The following is a 14,962-nucleotide window of genomic DNA, read 5'->3' on the forward strand; positions in this document are numbered from 1 at the left end:
TAGTCACATAGGGTAATTAACAGGTAATACTGTATTTGGTCCTCATATGCAAAAGTCCTACTACTTCAATCCAAGAGTATATAATTAATCTTGCATCTGAGGAACAATAGCATTATGTTATACATTTGATATTGATTGTCTGAATGCTGAGGTTTGACAATGAGAATCATCATCATTTAAAAGATGTGTTGGCCACATAAAATCATCTTATAATATTCCCCAGTGAAGAAAAGCTCTGGCAGCTTTCTTTCATGACATGTCACACTGTATGGAGCACAGTACACCCTATAAACAGCAAAATAGAAAAGGTGTTGAAAAAACATCCTGAATATTCTGAAAGAAGTTTGATTGGATTGAGACAAACGGATGTTTACATATGGGAACCAGATTCAGCAATATTTGGCCACCATCTGTAGAGAAAGAAACAGAGTTAACGGGCAGAATTTTCCTGCAGGTTTCGATCGGGGGTCAGATTGGGGGTCAGAAGCCCGCACTGTATGGGAAACTATTACTCACTTGTCATTTTCCCCAAGTTGGCCAATTAGTTCCTTTAGCCCGGAAACGTGTTGGAATCAAGGCAGGGGATCCTAGGGGCTGGATTTTACGCAGACGGCAGACATCTCAACACTGGGCCAGAAAGGTGAGTGGAACCCCGCCTTGGCCATTTGGGGAATGCCCAGCCACAGGCAGCCTGTTAACTGCCCAGCACCAGGGTCCTGGTACCTCTGAGCGACCAGCCACTGAGAGGGCCAGCATCCCAACAGCGCCACTGGGAGCAGTGGCCACTGCTAATACTGCAGTAGGCCCAGAACCAGGAGCAGCCATGGAGCCCCGGAGTGCAGACAAATGGGGCAGACTCTCCAGGGCCAGTCAAGCAGGCCCCAGCGAGGGTTTGGGGGTGGGGGGCAGAGGTGTGGGGGGTGGTTGCTGAGGGTGCAAAGGTGGTCTTTGCTATCAGGGGCCCTCCATGGGCTCGCTGTGAGCCACAGATTGCCAAAGCAGGAGGGCCTCACCCCACACCCCGCAGCCCACAGGGAGGCCACTTGGTGTTACTGAGTGGCATCCTCACGTGGCAGAGGCCAACACCCCCACCGTCAAACCCCACTACTGATAAAATGCCAGTGGTGGTGGGAAGAGGCCCCTAAATGGCCATTAATTGGCCTCTGGGTGTGAAGGCCATTCTCAGCCTTCCCTGTTCCTGACAAAATTGAATGGTGTTGGGAAGGCGCACAGCACTCCACCTTCTCTAGGTATTTTATGGGCTCCCCCACCTGCCTCTTGCTGGAGTGCGGAAAACCCCGCTGGCCATGTACTGATAAAGGATCACCACCACAATCGTTCCAAAGGGACCGTTCCCTCCACAACACCCTGATCCACCTTTCCATGATCCCCAACACCTGATTCTCTTCCCCCCGCAACCTTGTACACAAGCACAGGAGATGCAACACCTGCCCATTTTCCCTCCTCCCTTCCCACTGTCCAGGGCCCCAAACTCACCACCGAGGTAAAAACGCGATTGACTTGTAGTTCTTCCAACTTAGTATACTGTATTTGCTGCTCACGATGCAGTCTCCTCTCCAGGGAGGAGACTAACCCACATTGGGTGCAATGTTCCCTCTAATTTTCCTTTGCTGGGCGCAGCCTGTTTGCTGCACTGCGCAGCCCCTTTAAGATTGCCGCTCAGCTGCACATGCACACACCTTAAAGGGACAGTTTCTTCTGTGTGGCCTGTTTGCACTCTGCTTGGTAATTTCTGGACTACTGCACGGCCGTGCAGCTTGGCAGGAACGTGATTGCTATGCTGAGCACCTTCATTAGCATAACTCTGAGCTTCCGGTTGCTTGCCACTTTAACAACAACAACAACTTGTACTTCGATAGCGTCTTTAACATAATAAAGTGTCCCGGGACACTACACAGAGGCATTGTAAAACAAAATATGACACCGAACTACATAAGGAGATGTTAGGGCAGATGACCAAAAGCTTGGTCAAAGAGGCAGATTTCAAACAGTGTCATAATGGAGAAAAACAAGAGTTGGAGAGGTTTAGGGAGGGAATTCCAGAGCTAGGGCTGAGGGAGCTGAAGGCACAATCACCAATGGTGGAGCAATTAAAGTTGGGGATGCTCAAGAAGCTGGAAGTAGAGGAGTGCAAATATCTTGGAGGGTAATAGGGCTGGAGGAGATTACAGAGATAGGGAGGGGCCAGGCGATGGAGAGATTTGAAAACAAGGATGAGAATTTTAAAATCAAGGCATTGTTTAACTGTGATGCAGTGGATGTAAGTGAGCACTGGGGTGATGGGTGAATGGGATTTGGTGCAAAGTAGGACATGGGCAGCAGAATTTTGGATGACTTCAGGGTTACGGAGAGTTGAATGTGGGAGGCCGGCCAGAATAGTCAAGTCTAGTGGTCATAAAAAAGGCATGGAGAAGGGTTTCAGTAGCAGATGAGCTGAGGCAGGAGCAATGTTGGGTGATGTTACAAAGGTGGAAAGAGGTGATCTGAGTGTCAGCACGGACATGTATTTGAAAGCTTATCTCAGGGAAAAATATGACACCAAGATTGCAAATAGTGTGGTTCAGCCTCAGAGAGATGTCAGGGAGATGGACAGAGTTGATGGCGAGGAGCACTGGAGTTTGTTCTAGGGAGTGGGCTGGAGGCGGGTTGTAAAATTGAGTGGGAGGCAGGGGGTGCCGTTCCCATCACCTGCTCGCTCCCGCAGTAATTTTACGAGCAACGGGAGAGGTGACAAACAGCCCGCCCATGCCAGGCCAATTAAGGCTTCCTCCCGCCGTTGCCACCAATAGAATATTACCAGCAACGGACGGGCACGCCACCAACTGAGAAGGCCGCCCTGCTAAACCTGGCGGCATCCTTGTGGGCGGGGAAGGGGGTGCCCTCCTGGAGGGCACGCCCTAACAGCACAAGCCGCCCCCACTGGAGAATCTCCATCCCCCGCACCCCCTCCCACCCCAAGCCTCGCCGGGGCCCAGCCGATTATCACTGGCAAGATCCGACACACTAACCTTAATTCTGGGGCTTCCTCCATTGCTGCTTCTCTGACTGGGTGCAGTGATGACAGGGGCCACCGCTCCTGGCGGTGCTGCTGGCACTGAAGAGCTGCCGGCCGCTGATTGGAGGCAGATCTGTGGACTTCCTGCCTCAGAGGGGCAAAAGTCCTGCCATGGCCAATTATTGGCCGGGGCCACATAAAATCACGGCGTGGCTTCCAGACCCAGCGGAGGTAAGTCCGCCCCTGACTTTCTGGCCAGTGGGTGGGGCCTCCGCCCCGATGTAAAATTCCAGCCAATGGCTTCAGTCTTCCCAATATTTAATTGGAGGAAATTTCTGTTCATCCACTACTGGATATCGGACAAGCAGTCTCACAATTTGGAGGCAGTGGAGGGATCGAGAGAGGTGGTGCTGAGGTAAAGTAATGGTGTCAGCGGAAATGTGGAAATTGACATGTTTTTGGATGAAGTTGCCAAGGGGCAGCATGTAGATAGAACCGTAGACAAAGTACAGCACAGAAGGAGGCCATTCTGCCCATCGTGACCTCACCGGCCCAATAAACTAGCCTCCCGAACTAAATTCACCTTCCAGCACCTGGTCCATAACCCTGCAGGTTACAGCACTCCAGGTACATGTCCAGGTACCTCTTAAAATAATTGAGGGTTTCTGCCTCCACCACCATTCCTGGCAGTGAATTCCAGACACCCACCACCCTCTGGGTGAAAATGTTTTCCCTCATGTCCCATCTAATCCTACTACTAATCACCTTAAATTTGTGTCCACTGGTAACTGACCTCCCTGCCAGGGGAAACAGCTCCTTCCTGCCCACTCTATCTCGGCCCCTCATAATTTTGTACACCTCAATCAAGTCACCCCTCAGCCTCCTCAGTTCCATGAAAAACAACCCTCGCCTCTCCAATCTTTCCTCATAGCTGCAACCTTCAAGGCCTGGTAACATTCTTGTAAATCTCCGATGAGCTCTCTCCAGAGCAATTATATCCTTTCTGTAATGTGGTGACCAGAACTGCATGCAGTACTCCAGCTGTGGCCAAATCAGTGTTTTATACAGTTCTAGCATCACATCCCTGCTTTTGTACTCTATACCTCGGCCAGTAAAGGAAAGCAATCCATATGCCTTCTTCACCACTCTATCTACCTGCCCTGCCACTTTCAGGGACCTGTGGACATGCACTCCAAGGTCTCTCACTTCTTCTACACCTCTCAATATCCTCTTGTTATTGTGTATTCCCTCGCTTTAGTTGCCCTTCCCAAATGCATTACCTCACACTTCTCTGGATTGAATTCCATTTGCCACTTTTCCACCCACTCAACCAAAACATTGATATCATTCTGGAGTCCACGGCTTTCCTCCTCACTATTAACTACACGGCCAATTTTTATGTCATCAGCAAGTTTCCCACATTTAAGTCCAAATCATTAGGATATACCACCAACAGCAAGGGACCCAACACTGAGCCCTGTGGAACGCCACTGGAAACAGCTTTCCATTCACAAAAACATCTGTTGACCACTACCCTTTGTTTCCTGTCCCTGAGCCAATTCTGGATCCAACCTGCCACCTTCCCCTGTATCCCATGGGCTTTCATTTTACTGACCATCTGCCATGTGGGACCTTGTCAAATGCCTTACTAAAATCCATGTAAACCACATCCACTGTACTACACAATTCTCCTTGTTACTTCCTCAAAAAAGTCAACTAAGATGAGAAATAAGCTGGGGCCAAGGATAGATCCTTGGGGGACCCAGAAGTAACTGTGCAGGAATGGGAAGAGAATCTATTGATGGCAATTCTCTGTCTACAATTAGATAGATAAGAATGAAAACAGGTGAGTGCAGACCAACCCAGCTGGATAATGGTGGAGAGGTGTTGGAGGAGGATGGTGCGATCAACTGTGTCAAAAGTTGCAGACAGGTCAAGAAGGAGGAGGAGGGATAGTTTGCCTTTGTCACAATCACATAGGATGTCATTTGTGACTTTGATAAGAGCTGTTTCTGTACTGTTACAAGAGCAGAAACCTAATTGGAGGGATTCAAATATGGAGTTCCGGGAAAGATAGGCACAGGTTTTGGCGGTGACAACATGTTCATGGACTTTGGAGAGGAAAGGGAGGTTGGAAATGGGATGATAGCTTGCAAGACGGAAAGGTCAAAGGTTGGTCTTTTGAGGAGAGCAGTGATGATAGGATGATTTGAAGGTGAGGGGGACAGAACCTGAGGAGAGAGAACAGTTAACAATGTTAGCTAACATGGGAGTCAGAAAGGGAAGTTAGGCGGTCAGTAATTATAGGGAATAGAGCCAAGAGAGCAGGAGCTGGGTATCGTGGGCAAAATGAGCTCAGAGAGAGCATGAGGGGAGATAGGAGGGAAACTAGAGAAAGATAAATCACAGCTAGAGCAGGGGGAAACCTTAGAGCAAGTTCAGCCAGGTATGCAAGAGGAAGGGAGGGAAGTGGCAGAGGCAGCTGATCAGATGGTCTCAATCTTGATGAACAAGAAATCCATGACCTCCTTGCTGTTGGAGGTGAGGATGGAAGAGACAGGGGAAAGGTTTAAGAAGTTGGCTTGCAGTAGGGAAAAGAAGCCAGTAGTTACCTTTGCATTCCAGGATGATCCTGTAATAGTGAGCAGTTTCAGCAGACAAGAGCAGGGCCCGATGGTGCTTTATATGGTCCAGCCCGATCTGGCAGTGAATGACTAAACCAATTGTCCACTATATCTGTTCACGTCTGTGTCCCTTTGACTTAAGGGAACAGAGATGCGGGCCATATGCGGGCGCACGGCCAGGATGAAAGAGAATAATGATTTTCATAGGAACTAGGGCATTGAAGATGGAGATGAGGGTGTGGTTGAGCAGATCAGACATGTAATATTACTTATTCCTTTGGTATGTGAACTGTTGTCACAGGACTCCAAGTAATATCCAAAGAATACGTGTTTTTTATAACTTAACGAGAACAGATGTATCCACAGCAACTACAGGAACCAAACCAACACACATCTCACTCTGTCGGGCAACACCCACAACTCCCTGGCCAAGTGTGACATGACATCACTTCCTCCGGTCTCTGAAGGTGGTCCTCTCTTAAGGTGGTCCCACAACATCCCCCTTTTTTCCAAAGATAAAAACAATTTTATGGTTTGGTCTAGCTACACATATTTAAAACAAAATGTTATTTACAAGTAAGCAAGTTTAACACTCTCTAAAACATAGCGGAGGTTTGCTTATTCATCCCGATCTTGTTGTCGTAAATTTCTTCCCAGAACTGCTCTCGTCTTGACGACGACTCTGAGACTGTGGTGACTCAGAACTCTGGTTAGCACGTTCTTCCTCTGTGCTCGTAGCCTCTGTATGTTCATCCTCATACTTTGTCTTTGAACATGTCTGCAATGTCACAGGGTTGTCACATATAGTGTTGCCGTATAACTCTCTGAGTTGCCTATGGTTCCGTCTGAGAATCGCACCATTGGGTGTCTGGACCTCGTACTAGATGGGCTGGTTGCATATGCTAGCAAGCTCCGCAGGATAGCAAGTTCCTTTTGTCCTACTCACAATCCAGCCAATTCTGATCCTGCTTGCCTGCCATATGATGCTTTATCTTCCCTTGTTTAGAAAGAAGTATATCCTTTACTGTGGAAGACGTAGTGAGATGATGACTGGGCAGGTAGTTCTACCTGCCTTCCAAACATCAACTCTGCAGGTGACGATAAGCTCGGAAGTGCAGCGTTGCAACCTTGAGATCTTGTCCTGTCTGTCAACACTTCAAAATTAGGGATTTGATGGTGCACACATGCGTTCAGCCATGCCATTGGACTTTGGATAATGTGGTGACAATGACACGTCGGACTCCTTACCTGGCACACATGTCCTGGAATGGTCGTCTTGCATATTGCGGCCCATTATTGGAGATCTCTTCTTTCGGTGGCCAGATAGGCTGGACAAAGCACTGACTGTATCATCAATCACTGCACTTGACTTATCTTGTAGCCGCCTGTTGATCAGAAACGTGGGTGGAATTTTATGCTCTTCCCCCATGGCGGGTTTGGAGACAGGGAGAACATAAAATTGGGTGGGATGGTAGCGGTGGAGGGGGGCAGTTTGCCACCACCAGCCTGCCTCCGCCGAAATTTAGTCCGGGGCGGGAAGGCCTGTGAATGGCCTTTCCATTCCGCCACCAATTGAGGCTCTTAACTGGACAATTAACCCCCAATTAAGGGCCTCCTCCTGCAACAGCCACAATTAGCTGTACACCGGGTGGCCTTGTCGCCACTTGGTAGGAAAAACTGTGCGGCTGTTTCCCAGCATCGGGAAGTAGGGGGAGAGTTCTGCTGAGGGTTACACCCCTGCCTTTGATGCCGACTCCCCACCCCACAAGACCCCTCCCACCCTGAATTACCTGAGGCCTGGCTCCAGTGACGCTCCTCGGCCTCCAGTAGGTGGGGCTACAGCAGCAGCCACGCCTCTGCGGTGTCACTACAGCTGTCGGCCTCTGATTGGGTGGCAGATCTGGAAGGCCAGGACTTCCAGCGACAGGGTCCTAAATCCTATGGAAGGCCCGCCGCTGTCCACTTAAGTGCCTCATTGGCACTAAATTTGGTGGGCCTTACAGGAAAGAGGTGATGCTGGGATCTTGATGTCAGTTTCCCCTGACATCGAGACTCCCGCTGCCAGCATAAAATTCCCCCCTTGGTTAAGTAATCTGTACCAAGGAGAAAATCATCACCTTGATCGTGAAATAAATCTGTGCCGAACTTCGCCCATGGATGTGAAGGTCATGGGTTCTTTCTGTTGATTTGGCTGCCAACCTGACATGCCTCAGAGGATTTCACCACCTTCTCAACATCACTGTTACTTCCTGGCCAGTAGACCATCTCTCTGGCAAGGTGTCTGGTGCTTTCTATTTCTAAATTCCCTTTATACTGTTAGGTTAGAATATCAGAATGCAGATCTTTGGGTATCAGGTCTTGTTTCCCTTTGAAAATCACCCCTCGTGATATAACGAGCTCGTTTTCTAAGGCCAGAAACAGCGTAGACATTCGGTTACTTCCTTTATGGTGTCAGGCTATCTTTCCACAATCACCTTCCACAACAACGATAGGGTAGGGCCATGTGCTTTCTCATCTCTTAGTTGCTCGCATTTGGTCATGAGGTCAATCTTCAGAACATCTGCAGTCTCAGTATCCACACCGTGGAATTGCAAATCGAGCAAGATATCTGCAAATTCGTTCACGTTGGGTAACCTGCTCAGGGTATCCGATGTGACCATTCTGCTGCCCGGTTTATATCGGACGTCACAATCATAGCCCTGTACCTTCACCAAAAGTCTCTGCAACGGGGAGGAGCAGTCGTACGTAGTTTGCACCATATGATTTAAAGTGACTTATGGTCAGTCTCCACAGTAAAATGTTTTCCGAAAAAGTAGGTGTGAAACTTAGCGATACCAAAAACAGAGCTAAGCTTTCACGTCCAATATTAGAGTAATTGGATCGGGTTTGCGGCAAACTCTTAGACGCGAAGGGGATTGGTTTCCCGTCCTGCATGATGCAGGCGCCTAATCCCTTCTGGGACGCGACGACCTTGAATGTGGTCTGTTTGGTCGGGTCATAATATTTTGGCACGCTTTCTTGACTTGACAGAGATAACTTCAAAGACTCAAACACTTGGTGTCTTCCTGCCACAAGTAAGGGGTGTCTTGATGGAGCAATTCCCTAATCAGTGCTGCTAGGTCAGCGAAATTGGGGATGAACGGGGCCAAAAGATTGAGCAGCCCTAGACACCATTGTAGGTCTTCCTGGTCCTGAGGAGTTGGAATGGCTCTGAGATCTTCGATCTTATCTGGGTCTGGGTGTATTCCTGTGGTGGAATATATTGACCAAAAGAAGTTGATAGGCCAGTGTTGACCTGGCACTTCTTGCTATTAAACAAAAGGCTCTCATGACAGGCAGCCAGCATTAGCAAATATAAGTTTTGGTCATGCTCTGCTTTGGTGTGCCCCATCACTGCAATATTGTCAGCTATACAGATACACACCCCAGGACATTTTCCATTATCCTGTCCGTGTATTGTTGGAAAATGACACACAGACCAAACATCTGAAATAGTATCTCCCAGATGGCATTCTAAAAGTAGCTGGGACTTCATGGCTAAGTAGACAGACCAGTAACCATGCTTCGCATTAAGCTTTGAAAAATACTTAGTACCAGTAAATTTAGGATTCAGCTTCTCCAGTGTCTGAATTTTATGTGGGCATCTCTTGAGGGTTAAATTCAGTCGTCGTGGATCTCAGCAATCCTGAGATTGCCATCTTTCTTCAGCATGCAGGTACTGGAGCTGTACCATGGCGCACCTGATGACTCCATTGCGCTCCATCTCATCCAGCTATCATTTTAGCTCTCTTGAATGTGCCTGCTGCACTTCCTTTGCACGTCAAAAGTAGGAATTGCATCCTGCTGCACATGCAATATGGCATCACCCTTGAAATTGCCAATTGCATCAAACCTGTCTGGGTAAAGTAGTTTCAGGTCTCTAACTGACTTAATGCACTCCATGTTGCAACCTTCCGTACCTTTCGGTGTGGTGCTGACCTCATATATTGTGACGATTCATAAATCCTGGCATACTCGAAGTCCTGCGACAGCTGGTCCAGCTGCATCTACAATATAAAACATTTGCAGTAGCCATTTGGAACTCCCATAGCTGCACTGTAAGGGTATTGTTCCAATACAGTTGACTGGAGAACCATTGTAGGCAAGTAGTCTAGCCATGGTGGGTCCTACCATGGATTTCCATTTCTGTAAGTACATCTCCTTCAGTATACGGATGGTTAAAATGTTTGCTCCTATTCCGGTGTCGATTGTTACTCTGAGCTTATGCTTGCCACTCTTCTGTGGACATATAATCCCGATCATGGCAAAGGCCACAGGTTGCATAATAGTATTGACACGTTGATCCAGCTTGACTATGTGAAATGCTTGCTCGCTGTTCGCATGAGTGTACGTGACCTGTCACTATGCTGAGCTGATATACCTGCTCGGACTTTTGTTGTGTATTGGCATTAAAGACCTGCTCGGGTCTGCAAATGAAACTCGACCCGAGCCCGTCAGAACCACATACAACCCAAGCCCAACCTGGCCCAAGTTCTTTGACTTTTTCCCGCGCCCAACCCGACCCAATCCAACCCAACCACCGGAATATAATCAACTTTATTGAAGAGGTTGTGCTCTACCTTGGATGGAATCGCTCACCGCAGACTATTGCGGAGTCCAAATGCACGTTTCCCGCCTTGATGTCTTGGCTGTCACTATGTTCAACCCAGCTCGACCCGACCCGAGCCCAAATGCTGTACCCAGAAGAGCGACCTAACCCGACCCAAACCCGACATATGCCATCGGGCCCAGTCAGGATCGGGTCGGGTAGCCATGCTCTAGTTGGCATACCTTTTATTGTGTTTGCCATCCTTTCTTGCAGATGTTCACTCTGCATGTGATCTGTTACATTCCTGTGTGCAGTAACTAAGCTCGGCCTCTGCACTGTATTACCCAATGTCCTCACATGCCACAAGCTTTGCACTGGTCCTGGTACGCCAGACAACTGCAAAATGGGTGAGTCTGGCCACATTTGCCATAAGGATTAACAGATATCCGAGCCTTGGTTGTCGTACCAATTATCGGAGCTGCCCCCAACGCTTGTAACTGTTGGCGCCCAGCCATGACGGCTTCAAATCTCCTTCCATCATTGAGTAGTCCATCTATGGTGTGCCATTCTTTTCTAGCAGGTCTTTTTGAAAGGCCTCTATTAGCGTAGATGCGATTATTAGCTCTATTATCTGTTCTGACAATTCAATATCTGCGAAGTTACATTCTTGAGCTTTGTCTCAGCAGCTTGCAATGAACAAGTCAATCGACTCATCCTACTTTGTCAGTAGGTCATAAGCTCAAACCTATATACTTAGAAATTGACCTTCACCTTGAGTTGCTCCTCCAGGAATGTCCAAAGCTTGCTCGGGTCCTTCTGATCCTCAGCTGACAATCCTGATGTGTTGCTCTGCTGTAGGCCTTGTGTAAACTTGATTTTTACAGCTTGTTTCTCTGGTTTGTTCACTTCTTGATCCAGAAAACACAGTTCCATCCGCTGGCAAAACAGTTTAAATTCAGACGCTATGTCCCACGCCTTCCAATCCATAATTGGATAACCTGAAAATCATTTTCTGGATGATCCTGCTTTTTAAAAATAAATATAAGATTTTTTACAGGTTTTCTTTTTCACAGGCATACTTCTTTGACAGGCTCTCTGCTTTACAGGTTTTCTGTCTCACAGATACAGCTTCCTCTTTCCTTTTTTAGACAGGTTGATTTTTTGCAGGCCAACCCTTTTAAGAGTGAGACAACAGACGCTTCCTTTGTTTACACAGCTTGTTTGATTTATTTTTAAACAGAGAGAGCAGTCTTTTTTTCTCTGCAGAGGGCTGCAGCTTGCAGTACTGACAGATGCCACAGCCAACCTTTTATTTTGTGATGGGCCTTCAGTGGCGCTGTTGATGTCCTCCTGCTCTTTTCAGCTTAGGACTTGCCCACAAAGCAAAAAAAAGTAAAACTAAAGCAGTCATGTATGTACTACTTTTTTTCAAATTTTTCAACCCACCTCCGGATTAGTTGAAAGCTCCGATCCACTGGCAAATTGCCTTCTGTACTCACAAAGATTCAACACTCCCAGGATCCTGTCTACAGAGGTGAGATGGGTGGCACAAGGTGAGACACGCAAAGGATGGGAAAGTGCCAGAGGTGTAATCCTCCATTCCGCTCCCACTTTGGCCTAATTTTGCCTTGCACCATTACTCCTTTAATCAGTCCTGCCCTCCACATTATTACAGACTTCTCCCTTTTATTTTCTTCCTGCTCCTGTCCCTTGGCTCTGCTCTTGCCTAAATGCTGTTCATTTCTTAACATCTTCCAGTTCTGCTGAAAAGTCATAAACCTGAAATGTTAACTCTATTTCTCTCTCCACAGATGCTGCCTAACCTGCTGAGCGTTTCCAGCATTTTCTGTTTTCTAATTCAGATTTCCAGTATTTTTCTTTCGTCAGTAGTATTTGAAATACTTTGCATAGAATAAATAGAAACATTGGGCAGAATTTTCATTGACAAGACACACAGGGAGCAAGCAGTCAGAAGGTTGGGGGGAACCCGCAATTCAGGATTTAACTGTACAGCATGTTAGTCACATCAGTGATTGGTTTCCCACCCGGAGGCCAGCTTGATTGACAGCTTCAATCCACATCCTTGGATTGGGTTGTCTACCCACCCAATGTCTGGCTCAGTTAAAGCTGGAAATGGGTGGGTTGAAGGTAGATTTGGGTTGGGAAGCAGATTTTTCTGACTTTAACCCCCTCCCACTGACCGAAATCTATCTATTTTATTCAGTTAAAATTCTCCCCCATTGCTTCTATTTATAAGAATTTATGTTTTCACCTTGTAACTTTTTATGGATGGTTTATTCTTTAAAATTATGCCCATAATTTTTAGAACTGCTTGAAATTGATATAATTTCACAGGATAGCATTGATTTAAGAAGGTGACTAGTGTTGGGGGCAGAAGTAAACATGAGTGCTTATGCCCTTATTTGTGCCACAGAGTTTTGTTTTCAACAGACTTCTGTTATGAAATCATGTTTCTTAGTTGAAAGGCTCCTCCATGAAGTTCAGAAAACTAACATTAATCTAAGAGAAAACAAAGCAGATGGGTTCATCTGACATTCAATGAGGAGGGAGTTTGGAATCATTGTGAAGCGTGTCCGCGAGCTGTCACTGATCAATATGTAGCTTTTGTTTCACAGATTGATCAGGAACTGTTTTTTCTTTTGAACACAGTCCCCATTGACTTCTGCTCTCAGCATAGAAGAATTCAATAGGGACTTCAATAGAAAGAAAGATCAGTAACTGTGACAATCAATGACAGTGAACAGACATGCCTCAAGAGAGGCTGCTTGTCTGGCATCAATGGAGCACCTTTGTATCATGCTTAGTTGGCTGCACAGAAAAGTACATCCAACAACATTAACAAGCTATCAAAATGAAAACCTAGGATGCGTAAGTATTTCTGGTTGAGAGTACCTTCTTTCCAGCGCTCCCCACACACCTCACCTCTACACATGCGCACGCACATACACACACACAGGAATTTTTAGCATCTCTACAATAGTATTTAAAATGGTAGAATATTCAAATAATGATGAACATTCATACTATTCAGAATGTCTGTGAATGAAACACAAGGAACGGGAAAGCAAATGCAAAATACAGTCAAAGTGTAATAAAATTAAACCCTGTTAAAGGTTAAAGACTATAGCCTAATGACACAATATAAACATCCCAGGTTTTCTCTCCAAGATCTTGCATTTAAATGATAAGAGTTGGTAGTCAGCTGTGGTTAAATGTTGTTCTGAGTAACGTGCTGGCAGCCTTAACCTGAACCCCAGATGACCTGAATCCACAGCAATAAGCTATTATCCTTTGATGATCTGTTCTTTCAGACCTGTGTAATGCAATCCACATAGATGTTAAGGAATTGTCACTTGGTTTGAATCCAGAATTAAAGTTTCATTCTCCAAACACACAGATTTGAGACACATTTGCCTCGAAACAGAAAATAAATCTTTGTTAATCTTGCTTCATCTGTTCAAACCTCATTGCTATTCCACTTTACATTATATTAAATTGTCTTGTTTATTTGGGAAACATTCTTGCTTTGTTTTGTTCAATTTTTTTTTTACAAAAGGAGTACATATTCTCAGAAAATGCTAAGTTACAGCGTATGTAAAACAGAGTGTGACCCATGTTTGAGTTAAACTATGCATTTAGTTCTTCCCTTTGAACATGCTCCTGTTACCTTGAAAGGCTGTCCATAATTGGGCGGCACAGTGGCGCAGTGATTAGCACTGCAGCCTCACAGCTCCAGCGACCCGGGTTCAATTCTGGGTACTGCCTGTGTGGAGTTTGCAAGTTCTCCCTGTGTCTGCGTGGGTTTCCTCCGGGTGCTCCAGTTTCCTCCCACATGTCAAAGACTTGCTGGTTGATAGGTTAATTGGCCATTATAAATTGCCCCTAGTATAGGTAGGTGGTAGGGGAATATAGGGACAGGTGGGGATGTGGTAGGAATATAGGATTAGTATAAATGGGTGGTTGATGGTCGGCACAGACTCGGTGGGCTGAAGGGCCTGTTTCAGTGCTGTATCTCTAAACTAAACATAATTTTACAAAATGATACAGGGAGCCAAATGTGAAAAATACCTGTGCATTTGCTGGAAGTTTATTTTTCTAATTGGCATAACTACTTCAAAATGTCATATTTTTACATTTTATCATAATATTTTAAAGATTGAATCTAATTGGAACTATTGTGATTCTTTAAAAATGGTTCGTAATAGCTGTTTGTAGAGCACTGTGGGTCCAATAAACAGGGTTTTAAGTCATACATACAGAACAAAACTAAAAAGCCATGTAAAGTAAATAGCCTTTGAAAACCAAAAGCAAAGCTGAGTGCCAGGAGCAGGTAAAAGTGCTGATATTTAATGGTACAGTATTTCGATATATTTGAAAATGAAGTTGATTGTAATTTAATCATCATGCACTGAAGTGCATTCAAGATTTTTGTTTCCTCTATTTGTTAACAGAAGCAACAATACTCAGCTATGATGGGAGCAAGTTTATGAAAATCCAGCTGCCGGTTGTAATGCACACAGAAGCAGAGGATGTATCGCTACGATTTGTGTCCCAGCGAGCTTATGGAATCTTAATGGCAACAACTTCCCGAGATTCAGCAGATACTCTGCGACTGGAACTTGATGGTGGCCGTGTCAAACTTACTGTTAACCTAGGTAACATCCATTTCTGCTTTGCGTCATCACATTTTTTTATATATAGATGTTTTAAATG

General features: G+C 46.0%; 1 protein-coding gene across 13 annotated transcripts in view; it reads left to right on the forward strand.

Annotated features, from left to right (window-relative positions):
• Positions 1-14,962, forward strand: part of nrxn1a (neurexin 1a) — a 2,153,831-nt gene that overhangs the window by 1,100,342 nt on the left and 1,038,527 nt on the right. For all 13 annotated transcript variants that reach the window (XM_068044956.1, XM_068044955.1, XM_068044958.1 and 10 more), the window contains one exon: positions 14,701-14,904. In XM_068044956.1, coding sequence (XP_067901057.1) covers positions 14,701-14,904 — 204 coding nt within the window. The remainder of the gene's footprint in view (positions 1-14,700; positions 14,905-14,962) is intronic.

The sequence above is a fragment of the Heterodontus francisci genome, chromosome 13, assembly GCF_036365525.1.
Source record: "Heterodontus francisci isolate sHetFra1 chromosome 13, sHetFra1.hap1, whole genome shotgun sequence".
Lineage (NCBI taxonomy): Eukaryota > Metazoa > Chordata > Chondrichthyes > Heterodontiformes > Heterodontidae > Heterodontus > Heterodontus francisci.